The 14,031-nt window shown below is 47.8% G+C and overlaps 1 protein-coding gene across 1 annotated transcript; it reads left to right on the top strand.

Moving 5' to 3' along the window:
• The first annotated feature begins 5,548 nt into the window (after window positions 1–5,548).
• On the top strand, window positions 5,549–13,754 carry LOC115386121 (solute carrier family 2, facilitated glucose transporter member 4). Its single transcript, XM_030088335.1, has 11 exons — window positions 5,549–5,813; window positions 7,406–7,501; window positions 8,324–8,484; window positions 9,786–9,910; window positions 9,990–10,105; window positions 10,182–10,344; window positions 11,212–11,399; window positions 11,480–11,584; window positions 11,654–11,755; window positions 11,831–12,034; window positions 12,112–13,754. The coding sequence occupies exons 1-11, from the start codon at window positions 5,781–5,783 to the stop codon at window positions 12,340–12,342; spliced, it is 1,524 nt and encodes a 507-aa protein (XP_029944195.1). The 5' UTR covers window positions 5,549–5,780; the 3' UTR covers window positions 12,343–13,754.
• Window positions 13,755–14,031: the final 277 nt, after the last annotated feature.

Raw genomic sequence — 14,031 nt, 5'->3', positions numbered from 1 at the left:
AGAAAAGGTATGAAGCAACTAATACATACTGTTTAGAGAAATTGTACAAGCATTATTAGGGATATTTTTGGCCAAATGTGTAGAAACCTTCAGGATTTTAAGGCACAAAGCATTAAATTTTATATCATACTCTATTATTCACCTCGTTCTATCCCAAACAACACTGTATTCATTTCTTTATGGTTATTTCAGGCGGATTTGAATCACAACTTTCAGTCCTTACTGATCATTTTCAGTGTCTGAATAAAGTGACAAATATTTTGTTCCATTTGCTGGCTTCCCTCCAATGCATAGGTCACCTATTCAAGAAGAATGCGTTTTTTCACCTTTTAATCACCTGAAATCATTTCTAATCTCCTCTGACAGGCTGGACATTATCGTCGCTCGTCACCCTTCGAATTCCACCTCACGGATAACCCGGGGTTATGGAGACCCGGAGCAGCACAGACGTCCTGCAGCTGTTCCGCAGCCATTCGTGTCACACTGCCAGTGTCTCATAGTGACCTGTCAGCCGGAGTCACAACCACAGAGTACGCAATGCATGCTGGTTCTTGTCTGTCTCTCACAGTGCATGGAACTTATTGGTGCCACTTTGGGGGGGCAGGTGGATGTCTGACCTTTGAATGAATGTGCCGATGGGGCCAGCGGGTCCATCCTGAACCCGATCCAGAGGCCCACTGCACGTAGATACAATAATGAACTCTAACAGAACGGGACTAACGCACAGGGGGATCGAGATTTTATGGGTAATTTTATTCCTGTACTGTCACAGTGTAACATTGAACTAACTTGACATTACGTGTAATGTAATATTGTCTCATAGTGGACGTGCCGCAAGGCTGGACAGAAGGTTTGAATCTCGTCCAGCTGTTACCAAACCTGCATGGATCCAGTCCAGAATGACTGGAAATGCAGTGCGGGCTTCCACGAACATTATCTAACATTTCGTGTGTGTTCGTGATCTTAGAGGAAAATCAGTTTATTTCAAGTGTATTCCGCTTTCGGAACTGAATTTGACTGTTTGATTTTATTTGTATTCCTTTAGTGTCATTTGCTACTGACCCAGTTTTTGGAGGTGCCTCGAGCGGGCCAGGCTATATAGGCTGAGTTTTTGTTACTAGGTAAACAGGGGGCTAAAGGTACCAGCTGGTTATCCTCAGTTTACTATTTAAACTGCAAACACGGAAAAGTTCACATGCATGAAAGTGAAAGAGCGCTCTGACTTTAGACCAATAATTTCCCCGGGTTGAGTCCAGGCTTGAGGGGATTACTTCTGTCTGTGCAGAAATTACATGTTCTCCCTGTGTGTGGCTGGGAAAATTCCCTCTGTGTCCAGTGACAGACTGATAACCTGTGGGCCCTGCTTCCCCCAATGTCACAAGATGGGTGAATTTACGTAGAAACACAAACCTAACCGTCTGCAAGGTCAATTATTTAAATAATATACATGAACACGAGTGTAACTGAAAAAAATAAATCAAAAATTAGAAGTACTTTGTGGATAACCTCAAGGCTCTCTTCTGAGTCCCCATTTTTAATTTACATCAATGACTTACCAACAGTTTGTGAATGTTTCCTGCTTTTTAAAGCAGATAAAAACCTTGTAATGACTTCAAAACACCAATTCAGTATGTCAACAATACTCTGTTGTCTGTTTCCGAATGATTTCAGATAAAGAAACTTACTGTCAGTGCATGAAACTGCATGAATTTTTTAACAAAAAAAAAGATTGAAATATCATTAGCATTATTGGTAAAATAAATGTTAATATTATAGATTAGCGATTAACCTAAAGAAACATTAAACAGGGTTGCAAACAGTTAAAGAAAATGATCGGAACACAGAGAAAAGCCTGGTCACCCCTCTGATTTGACTGTATTACAGTATGGTCTAATATTGTTTGAATACATATTTCCTTTTGAAAAAAAAGTTTTAAAAATACTTTAAACTCAACAAACCAGTGGCCTTTGAGCATCTTTTAAATCAATAAATAATGTCTATTTAGGTTAAAAGTTTCTAAACTGAAGTTTCTGTTTTACTGTCAGACATTCAGTCTTCATGAAGCAGATTTTATTATTGAGCTCGTTGTTCCACTGTTGGCCACAAGGTGGAGCAGTTTTGAGCACTAAAGAGAACGTCATTGGTTCAAATACTGGCTGGGCCTTTCTGTGTGGAGTTTGCATGTTCTCCCCATATGAGGGTGTGTGTGTGTGTGTGTGTGTGTGTGTGTGTGTGTGTGTGTGTGTGTGTGTGTGTGTGTGTCCTCCAGGTACTCCGATTTCCTCCCACAATCCAAAAACAGGCATGTGAGGTGAATTGGTGACCCTAAATTGCCCCTCGGTGTGAATGTGAGTGAGTGTGTGTGTGTGTTTGTCCTGTGGTGGACTGGTGACCTGTATAGGGTGTGCAGGGTTAGACAGTATCGAAGATGAACGGATGAATTCCCATTCTGACACTCCAAATCATTTTTTTTAATCAAATCTAAAAGCTTTGAACTCATCATCTTTAATAAGTGTCGATAATAATCTTGATGACAGATTTAAGTGTAACTTTTTCTGTCTAATTCATGTGGTTTTTGCATTTTTTGAGGATTTCCTGAAGTCATTTGAAGGCTTCTGTCCTCTTCTCTTTGTACTCATTCTGTCTTTTTTTTTGTGCAAACAAATAAACAGATAAATAAATAAATGTGTTTTGGACGTGAACTGTTTTTTTTGGCAACTTCATGCTCAATGAATCCCTCTCTTTCCAAAAATCAATCCAAAAATCAATCACACATATGCACACACAGACAGACAAAACACTTGATTATTTCAACATAACTAAACACTTCAACCCACTAATGAATATCAAACACTCGTCACAGGCTGCCTGTGTGATCTGTGCTGTTTTTAACGTCCGGCATCATCATCTCCAGTCGCCCGACAGTTTATTCTAAATGCATGACATGTACATTAACAAAACACCGTCAGAGCCGTTGAATGAATGAATGAATGGACTCACAGAGCGACGCCTGCCACCCATCGCACGGCTCGCATCGCTGATTTTGAACCCAGATGACCGCCCCCCCCCCCCCCCCCCCCCCCCCCCCCCCTCAACATAAACACACTGGGCACATACAGGTCATGTGGCAAGGAGGAACAGTATTTACATAGCGTGTGTCTCCACACTGGGCGGGTCAGTCACATGACGCGCGTGCGTCTTGACATTTTCGGCCCGGTGAGACTCCTCCGGTTTAGTGACAACACGGGTGACATTTAGTGTGTCATGATGCTAAAAGCAGCCTTTTGATGGTGACTTTGACCGACCCCGGTTCAGTGTTTCAGGAGCATTTTCCACACATTTTGGGGTGGGGGTGCTTTGTCGTGTTCCTCCTCCATTACGTCTTGCTGGCTGGGTTTGGAACCCTGGGACCGTGCTGGGTGGGTGGGTGGGTGGGTGGGGGGGGGGGGGGTCGCCACGCCACTGTTCTGATGGTGTAAAGTTTCTCTGCATTTAGTCAGACACACACATGACCGTGCGTGGGGCCCCTGGCTGCGGCGCAGGAGTGTCAGGTTCTTCGACTGTCCCTCGGTTGCGCAGGCAGCAAAAGGAAAAGACTGAAGGGGCTCCAGGGTGGTGTGAGATGGGGGTGTGTCCGCCGGAGGAGGAGGGAGGAGGGAGGAGGGAGGAGGGAGGAGGGAGGAGGGAGGCCAGGGCATGATCATTTTATAAGATCTGGAGTACATATTTTTCCACTGAGCCCCTTTGGCACGGCCGATACTCTTCCCGCCCACGCCATCCGTCCCACAACACACCCCCCCCATTAAATCCGCCGCTGTCACTCCAACCCCCCACCCTGACCACACCCACACTGCTAACTCAGGCCGCGACGGCCAAATTTAGGACCCACCTGTTGCCTGTTGGAGGAGGACTAAGCTTTGTTGTATGCAACAGAGAGAGAGCAGATGGGGTTTGTGTAACACGGGGGGGGGGGGAGTGGACTTTAGTGCGTGACCGGTTTGGCATGTGATCTGAAATAGAAAGGGATTTAGAAGTGCTGGGAAGACAGACAATGGCAACCAAGGTGGCGAAGACGAGCCCCCTTCGCGAGGGATGTTGAGTCATGCTGGAGGACTGACCTGGGTTTGCCTTACATCCAGCACCTGTCCGTCCGGCGCTGCCTCCTCACTTTACCTCCTAATGCCCAGCTCCGCGCTTCGCAGTGGCTCCAGTCGGTTTGAGGAAAAGGTCAGAGGATGGAGCATTCTCAACCATCTACCAGTTGATAAAACACTGCACGCATTAGCCGGCGGGTTTAGATGAACCATCAGTGTGGGTGTGAGCGTGTCTCTTTCTTTACCGGTCCTGGGTGGACGATGCCTTCAGTCCGCAGCCTGTCGACCCAGAGTGAACTGCTGTATGGAAGATAAATGGATGGAAAAGCCAGAACATGTGTTTATAATGGCTAAAGTAGCAGTTTAAAAACATTTTCACATTCAAAACTAACAATATTGTCCTAAATTATGGGCTTTTTCCATTTTTTGAATTCTGAAACTGGTCACAGAAGGCACGGAGCAAATGTCAATATTAAAATAAAAGCTGTTTGTGGAGAATGTTTGGAATAAACAAAACAGCACTCAATACTCCATCTATAAGCGCCTCATACATTGATATAACGTCATGGAAAAGCACCTTGTAGTGCACAAGGTTGCCTGGATAGAGCTTCTAATTTAAACTGTGAAGTATTATCACTCTAGATTCACAGTACTCATTAAAAAAAAACACAATAAACACCTCGGGGTCATGTCTGCTATACTGAATGAGGGACGTCAACCAGATCTTAAAACTTCTTACAGAAAGTCAGAGAGAAATTTATCAGATTTTGACCATATGAGTTGTGTTCAGTTGTATAGAACTACTGGCTCATAGAGGTGTTATTTCTTGGACTGCTGTGGCTTTGTGAGTAGAACAGCCATCTCTCAATCAATATTTTGCAGGTTCAATTCTCCATCTCCAGTTTGTTGATGTGTCCTCGAGCAAGGCATTGAAAACCAATGGACTGGACACCTTGCACGGCAGACACCTCCACTAGTGTGTGTGGATGCATGTGGGGCCTGCAGTGGAAAAGCAAAGTTAAAACCTTAAAAAGTCGAACTAAATCCAAACTCTACAAGCAAAAAAAAAAACGCTGAAATCTGTCACGCGTTCGGCTCTGTCCAATCAGCCCAGAGGACACTGATTTACGGAGCTCATAAACGGTCCAAATGCGTCCCTGCGTGAACAGCAGCCCGGGGACCGATTGTTAAGATGAGAAGCAGGCCTGGCGTGTAGTCGCAGCTCTGTCGGTGCACAGCTTCACCTTTGGCAGGCCATCATAAAACGCAGACACCTCGCGCTCTCCCCCCTGCTCCCCCCCCCCGCAGCCAATGGCAGTTAAGGTCAAGAGAGCTTCCTGCTTGCGTCTCGACCTCTGTCACCGGACCTGAAGATCAGCCCACTTCTCCACTGGGCCTCTCTCTCTCTCACTCACTCTCTCTCTCTCGCTCTCTCTCTCTCTCTCTCTCACCCTCCTTGTGGATACGGGAGGCGTGCACGTGGGAGTTGCGGGTGTCACTCTACCTCTAGGCCGGACGCACGACACGAAACTTCAAAGAAGAAGGAGGACGACCCGCAGGAGGACCGGTCCCCGTTTGGATCTAATCGATCGGCGTGTTCCGGGGCGCGAGGCCTCCCTACCCGGGGTTCGCGGGTTCCAGCTGGCACCAAGACGCACCTGCCACCGTCCCGCCGCCGCGTGAGCCATGCCGGCCGGGTTTCAGCAGCTCGGAGGGGAGGTAAATACCCCGGGTGGCGATTGCACTTTTTCGCTTGTGTGTGTGTGTGTGTTTGTTTGTTTGTTTGTTTGTGAGAGTAAGATGAAGAGGGCTGCGCTTATTTTTGGCTTACCTCACGCGCACTTTAAGTCGGAGTATCCACGGAGAGGTTTTTACGCACGGATTTCTGTTTTACGCAGACGAACGCTGCAACAAAAACTACGATTCTTTCACCAGATTATCAAGAAATCTGTATCGTGTCATCAGAAATAAACAGAAACTTTAAAATAACTTAAAATATTACATATATTAAGATTAAAATTAAATGTAACTGGAAGCGATTTAAAAGTTCTAGTTGTACCAAGTTTTGTTCTTGAAGTCTTGATGATCTGACAGTTCCTTCTAGTCTGAAACATTTGTAACTAATATATATATAATAATTGTGCCATCCCCACTGAAAGAAAAACGCTATTCCTGCTGACCTTGACCGTTTACCTGAGATTACAGTTCATACTGTTATTTTGTCTCAGGCCACCTTGTTTGACTGGTTTGCTTTGACACCAACCCGTCAACAGCTGCGTTAACAAGCCCTCGGAAGCTCTTTGTTTCCACGACCGGACGGTGCCGGCGTCAGACTTTTACCGTCAGATTTGCTGGAGGATTTCAAAAACTCCTCCTGTTTTCTGTGATGCTGTGTCTGGAGGCTGCCGCTCTCCGTGTCGTGCACGTTTAAAAGTACATTAGAGCCTCTCCAGGAGAAAACTGAGGTATAGAAATGCAGACACACACTTTGGGCTCCTGCGTTTATGACCGGCGCAGCAGCATATTCATCGTTGAATCCTCCAGCCGAATATAAATGTTTAACAACAATAAAACCTTTACTTTAAAGAGAAGACGGCGCAGGCCGCTTCACGGTCAGAGGAGAGTGAATTTACTGTGCACACATTAAAACTCTGTCACCAGGAATGCCAATAAAGCGCACCGGGCCGCCGGCGCTCTGCATTTTTCCACAAGGACACACACACACACACAAACACACACCCTTTTGTTTTGGTTATGAACGCGAAACGACACTTATCTGGAGAGCCGGCGCGGCAAGGTCAAGACACAGTGGAACAGAGGTGCCGAGCGAACCGGCACGTAGCGCAGCTGAGCCAAATGATCCGTGGAATGGATCAGATTTGGCTCAGATTGAGGACAAACAAGAGATGTCAGCGGGTACAGAGCAGTAAGAACAGGGTTTGGGTCAACAGTGGGGGGTAAAAAAAAACAAAAGTCGTCTGTGCGTAATTTATCTGAAGAGTTTGCTGGATGGGAAGCCCTAATTTCCCCCCCAAGGTCGTCTCATCTGTCACCGTGGAGACAGGTGCCCGAGTCCCGGTGGTCAACTGGAGGGACGCTAAAGTTCAGGCATCAACTGTAAAGTAGCCGCTGAAGTCACGGACGGCAGTAAAGAGATTGTCTCTCATCGGGATTGCGGTTAAATATAGTCGCCGGTAGTGGAGTTCACCCGGGCCCACTCCTATTATATGTCATTATCGTCGTTGTGTAACACATCCCAGCGGTTTTTGTTAACGTGTTTCCCACCTCTGCCCGTGTGTGTGTGTGTGCAGGCAGTGACTGGAACCCTCGCTCTCTCGGTCTTCACTGCCGTCCTGGGATCTCTGGAGTTTGGCTACAACATCGGGGTCATCAACGCACCTCAGAAGGTAAAAAAAAAAAAAAAATCGAAACGCTGAGGCGTGACGCGCAGCGGAATCGCCCAACAGGTGCTTCGTCTGTGTAAAAGAAGGAAGAAAGAACAAGATGCGGGAGGTCAGGTCAGCAGTCTGGCATTTCACCAGATGGCAGCTCAGCTCATTCACCAGGCCCAGTGTTTGGAGCCACAACAGCCATCACCGCTGACTGCTGCTGTTTAGAAAATAAACCCGGAGCTCAGAGAAGCCGCCTCGCATGTGATGCTGCAGGAGGAAAGAAAAAAAAAAACAAACAAAAAGGAGAAGATTCGTGCAGGAGAGTCCATTGTGTCAACATAATAATGAGACGCTTTAGGACACACACACACACACACACACACACACACATGGTGCTCGCCCTGTGAGGAAGGAGGTGGTTTATGATCACTTTTCAGCCGCATCTGAACGCAAACGTGAGGCTGCACTTCTGCGTGTGTGTGCGTGTATATATAGAAGAAGGCACATGTTTTTTTTTTGAAAACCCTTCTCGCTGCAGTCGTGAAGTCTGCTGCTGCTCGTGTTGCGGCCACATCTGGTGTTCCAGCGCGGCGGCACGCTCGGGTACTGCATGTAAAAAATGCTGTCTGCCGTGATTTATGGGCAGCGGAGTGCCGTGTGGCTCACACACTTTCATCGCAACGAAGGAAAGTGTCGCAACACACACACACACACACACGTCCACTTTCAATGTAACGGCAGACTGTTACAGAGTCGCTTTGAAAAAGGCCGTGGAGCGTCTCTCTGGTGTCCTTCCTTCCGTCCATGTGGGTAACTCTTCTCCACACCTTTGTGCAGATCATTGAGAGGGACTACAATGCCACGTGGGTGCACCGGTACGGAGAGCCCATCCCCTCAGGGACCCTCACCACCCTGTGGTCGCTGTCCGTGGCCATCTTCTCCATCGGGGGGATGCTGTCCTCCTTCTGCGTGGGCTTCGTCTCGGAGTGGCTGGGCAGGTAGGACGAGCAGACTGAGGTGATGCTGTCTGAGTCCTGCTGTGTTTTGGACTAATTTCACAAACAACTGAGCAAAGAGCGAGATCTAAGCTTCCCCGCTTCGCTCTAAAATGGGTCCCGGTGTCCAGTCGCCGCCATTCAGGAGAAGCTCTGTCCAGGATTGTTACTCGCCGACCCAGTTTCCCGCTGTAACCCGAGCGGCCCCGGGACGCAGAACTGGACCGCGTCCCGCAGCTTCCACTGGCGTGAAAGGGGATCTTGGGCGCGCTGGCGGCGGCACTGGGTCAGGAGGGGCGTGAGGGGACGGCGGGTTAGGGCTCGGTGCGCACTCAGGACAAGGTCTTCCTAAAAAAAGCAGCTGTCGCCGGTGAGGCGGGGGAAGACTGAGCCAGCCGCCGTGACCTCGGAGGTCAAAGCGGCGATTTCAGACGCAACTCGAGTTTCCTTTTGTTTGATTGGCCAGAGGGAAACGGACAGCTGTCATCTGAAGTGAGAATGACATGGCTACTCCACGGAACCCAACAGTGAAAGGACAACCTTTACTTTTAGAGCATCTGATTCCTTCATTATAAACTGATGACTGTGAACTTAAATCTATCGCAGGAGACAATGCTTCAGTTTTAACTTTTATTGTTATATTAAATTCATCTGGTGTCACGTTTAGGGCAGTATATATTCTATAATAGTGATACTCGAAGGTGTGGATGATGATTTTTTAGAAATCTGTTGAGAAACTTCAAACATTTGAATAACTCCTATAGTCAAACATTTTGAATTATGTGTGATTTTGGTCAGTCTTATTTTTTTGTGTAGAAATTATTTCAATATTTATGCTTTTGTTTGTAATAGTGCTTATTTCAGCTGTCTTTGGAAAGCAAGAGTTCACGTTAGGGTTCAGTTTTTGATTAACTCTACTCCATAAATGGCACAGAAAGTGTGAAATACTAAACAAACAGTTCTTCTTTCTCTTGTGAGGTTTCTTGGACATCTCTGTGGCTTTTCTCCGTTAGTCTTTCTCCTGCCTCCAGCGACTCTTCTCTGTGTTAAGGATCACTCTTCGCCTCTCCCCGCCATCACTGTCACAGTGGAACCACTTTCACTTGTTTATTGTTTGTGTGGCACTGCCCTCTAGAGGCTGAAACACATCACTCTTTTCACATTTCCACAGACACTTTCACTCTTTTACCTGATGTCATGCTTGGCAGGGGGATGGAATACTAACCCCAGTTGACTGCAGGAGTCAGATTCACCTCCTTCATTCTGGACTCTGATTCCCATCGTTCTCCTCCGCCTCTTCTCAGGAGGAAAGCCATGCTCATCAACAACATGCTGGCGTTTATCGGCGGCAGCCTGATGGGAATGGCCAAGCTCTGCCGCTCCTTTGAGATGATGATCCTGGGACGGTTCATCATCGGCGCGTACTGCGGTGAGTCCGCCGCCCGTCGCCTGCCGGGTCAGTGCCACCGGGTCGTCGGTCCGTCTGGGTCACGGGTTCCTCTGTGCAGGCCTGGCGTCCGGCCTGACGCCCATGTACGTTGGGGAGATCGCGCCGACCAGCCTGCGAGGGGCGCTGGGCACGCTGCACCAGCTGGCCATCGTCAGCGGGATTCTCATAGCACAGGTACGCATCTTTCTGTGCATTAGTGCTTGACCTCTGACCTGGGTCGTGATGGAACCGGTGTCCCGTTGCCGTGCAGATCCTGGGCCTGGAGTCGCTGCTGGGCAGTCCTGAGCTGTGGCCCGTCCTGATGGGTCTGACCGTCGTGCCCACCGTGCTCCAGATGGGCCTGCTGCCCTTCTGCCCCGAGAGCCCCAGGTTCCTCTACATCGTCCGGTGCCAGGAGCACCACGCCAAGAGCGGTGAGTCTGCTTCAGGGTCTGTTTAACATCTCTTAACCAGTAATGACCATTATTCAGCTTTCCCGGACGTCTGAATGCTGGGATGTTAGAGTTAACTCCTCGCTGTACCGATAATGACAAATAAAACACAGAAAAAAAGTGAGAAACAGTGAAGTGAGCTCTAATCTAATCACCCCTCTGTGGAACTGCTGCGCCCTGAACTCACCTTGTGCAACGTCCGCCGGCCTGCCTGTTCAGAGTAGGAATATTATATGACTGTGAGGAATTAGAAGGACACATTTCACATCTTTACGTAGGTTCAGTGAGTTTCCAGGCAATAGACATGTGCTCAAATGATAAAAACTACAAATAAATCATCAGTAATGTAGATTTCTACAAGTGATTTCAGTTCCTTGAGCAAAAAACAAACTAGAAATAACCCTGAAAATAGGCCAACATGGGGAATAACTGTCAATAGAGTTACTTTATTCAGTTTTTGGAGTTTTAGTTTTGAATATTTTGATAGTTATAGTACTAATAGGAATAGTTTTCATGTTTCCAAAATGAAAGCTTTCCTTTATTAGTTAATTTATCTATTTTCTCCCTGTTATATATTTATTAAATCGTGTCTTTTAGCTCATTTCATCTTTATTCTACTTCACCAGGAGCAGTGGGGAATGCATGTGAAGATGAAAATAAATGAAAACTACTAAAGTAACGATTCTTTTGTAGAAAATCAGGCACAGAAAAATCTAATTTTGCATAAAAGATTGTGGGAAAAAATGTTCAGAGAGCACAGGTACCTGGGAAATTAACTAAGACAACTGATGATGTGGGTTGTTAATGTCTCTGGCGCTGAACGCTCCCTTCCTCCCCCCGTGGGCGCAGGCCTGAGGAGGCTGACGGGCCGGCAGGAGGTGGGCGACATGCTGGCCGAGATGAAGGAGGAGAAGCGGCGGATGGACATGGAGAGGAAGGTGTCCATCCCCGAGCTGTTCCGGTCGTCCCTGTACCGCCAGCCCATCATCATCTCCATCCTGCTGCAGCTGTCGCAGCAGCTGTCGGGGGTCAACGCCGTGAGTCGCACTTCGCTTTCACTCGGAGAGACTTCTGCTTGCCGAGTATCCTTATAGAGCTGCTGTCTCTCCGTGTTCAGGTCTTCTACTACTCCACTGATATCTTCACCAAGGCGGGAGTCCAGAGCCCGGTCTACGCCACGATCGGAGCGGGAGTGGTGAACTGCGCCTTCACCGTGGTCTCGGTAGGAACGGAAAGCTCCGGTTTTGAGCTGCGTCGGTTGCTTCAGCTGAACCCGTCTCTCCGTCCGCAGCTCTTCCTCATCGAGAGGATGGGCCGGCGGACGCTCCACATGCTGGGCCTGGGGGGGATGTGCATCTGCGCCCTCATCATGACCACGGCGCTCGCTCTGCTGGTGAGTCGGGGAGACGTCGAGGCGTCCTCCGCCGGCGAGGGTCGTGTCTGAATCCCGCCGCCTCTGTCCCGACAGGACAGCGTCCCCTGGATGAGCTACGTCAGCATGCTGGCCATCTTCGGCTTCGTGGCCTTCTTCGAGGTGGGCCCGGGCCCCATACCCTGGTTCTTCGTGGCCGAGCTGTTCTCCCAGGGCCCTCGGCCGGCCGCCATGGCCGTGGCGGGCTTCTCCAACTGGACCGCCAACTTCATCATCGGCATGTGCTTCCAATACGTGGCTGTGAGTACCTGCAGCACCTTCAGACCCGGGACGCCGCTCCCCGTCTTAACCCGCGTCCCGTCCCCCCTCCTCCTCAGGACCTCTGCGGGCCGTACGTCTTCCTGATCTTCGCCGCGCTCCTCCTCTTCTTCCTCATCTTCACATTCTTCCGCGTGCCGGAGACGCGCGGCAAAACCTTCGACCAGATCGCCGCCAACTTCCACCAGCACTCGCCGGGAGGGATGATGGACATGGACATGGACATGGACATGGACACGGACAAGCCCAGCACGGAGCTGGACTACCTGGGCGAAGAGAGCAACAACTGAGGCGTCTCGGCGAAAACGAACTGAGAATCACTTGAGAGGAACTGTGTCTGCAGCCTTTTGATTTCTAACATGTATATTGAGGTCTATATTTATAAGCATATATATATACATAGTGGTGCCAAAGCAGTGTTAAAAGTGTGACAATTTGGGTGTTTTGTGTTTTGCTGGCACCACTGCAACACGCGGCTAACGACATCTGGTAGGACTTGAAAGGAGAAAGAGTTCGGCTGCGGAAAGAGGCGTCTGAAGCCTCGAGGCACCGAGTGCCGCCCGGGATGGATTTTTTTTTTATTTATGGGTTGAAACGGTTGAACACTGTGGCAATACTGACAGATTGAGAGACTTTGGAATTCCTGCACTTTATAAACAAAGACGTCCAGAGTTTCTGAGAGCTTCGAAGTAGAGAAAACCGACTGAGCAGTCATGGAGACGGAGATTTTTCTTTTTTTTTTTTTTTTTTAAAGATGGGAACACACTAGAAGACGTGTTAACACATTTAGTAGACGGTGTTTGTAGTTTTATAGATAAACCCTCGGAGTGCGAGATTCTGGTTTGAAAACTTTGGGAGTTAAATACTTTTTTTTTTTTGATACCAAGTGAGTTTTGTTTGTAACATCCAGTAAATGTATGCCAGTAGCTGCGTGGTCTGAGGTGTGAGGTGAGAGCTTTGCCTGCTTCCAGACGGTAAGAAAATCATTCTGTAGAATTAATATCAGCTCATCAGGAAAATATTTGGATATTTATATTAAAACTAAAAGATCACGTGGAACCAGTTTTTAACTCATCTCTCCTCAAATTGAAGCAAACTCAGAATTCTGTGTTCATACCGTGCGTTTTATTCTTAACGCGCTCCGGCTGTGATCAGTTTTTTTTTTTTTTTTAATGGAGAGGGAACCCAGTATGTTAGGGACGCGCTCTGTGAAGCATCAATCCTGTATCACGTGATTGAGACTGGTTTTTATCCTGTGTGCTCCGTGCTGGCTGTTCTGTACCGACGTGCATCAAACCTGAGGAATTACGTCCAGACTGCTCAGGGAGGATGTATATTCAGTAATAACATGAAGACTGTAAATAGTGTTGAAGGTCTGATAACTTCTTTGACTTTGTGTTGCACTTAATCCAGAAATGCGGGGGACAAAAAAACTAAATCGTGAGATTTGCAAACATGATTTATTTGCATTTTTATGTTTCAACATTGCACATAATCCCCTCCGAAAAAAAAAAAAAAAAAAAAGACATACGAGTAAAATAAATGGTTTCTCTGTAAATCTATCCTCACCTGAGGAGATGAAGGGAGCGAGTTTGTTTCAAAAACCGATGGTAACAGAACTAAATTGACTCCCGTGATGCTCACGCTCGGGTCACCCTCTTCAAATTAAAAATCCAAATAAAAGAAGGCTGGTTCCTCTATAAACGACTACACATCTGGCCAATTAAAGAAAAACTTCTTTTTAAAGAGGGGGGCTGGGAGGACTGTTACCAAGCAGATTCTCCCCTCATTTTTAAAGATGTACTTCAAATCTAAATGCGCTCCAGCCAACCCAACGTTTATCCCAGTTTCTTCTGCCTTCATGCGAGATGGTGGGAGGGAGGGAGGGGCTGAAGGGAGAACAGAGACGAGGTGGGTTGGAGGTGGGGGGGCGTTCAGGGAGGGGAGAGCACTGCATGCGTTCAGAAGACAGGTTCCGG

Source organism: Salarias fasciatus, chromosome 3, assembly GCF_902148845.1.
Source record: "Salarias fasciatus chromosome 3, fSalaFa1.1, whole genome shotgun sequence".
NCBI classification, from domain to species: Eukaryota; Metazoa; Chordata; class Actinopteri; order Blenniiformes; family Blenniidae; genus Salarias; species Salarias fasciatus.
Note: the sequence above shows the minus strand (reverse complement) of the source record. Positions and strands in the feature narration are given on the sequence as shown.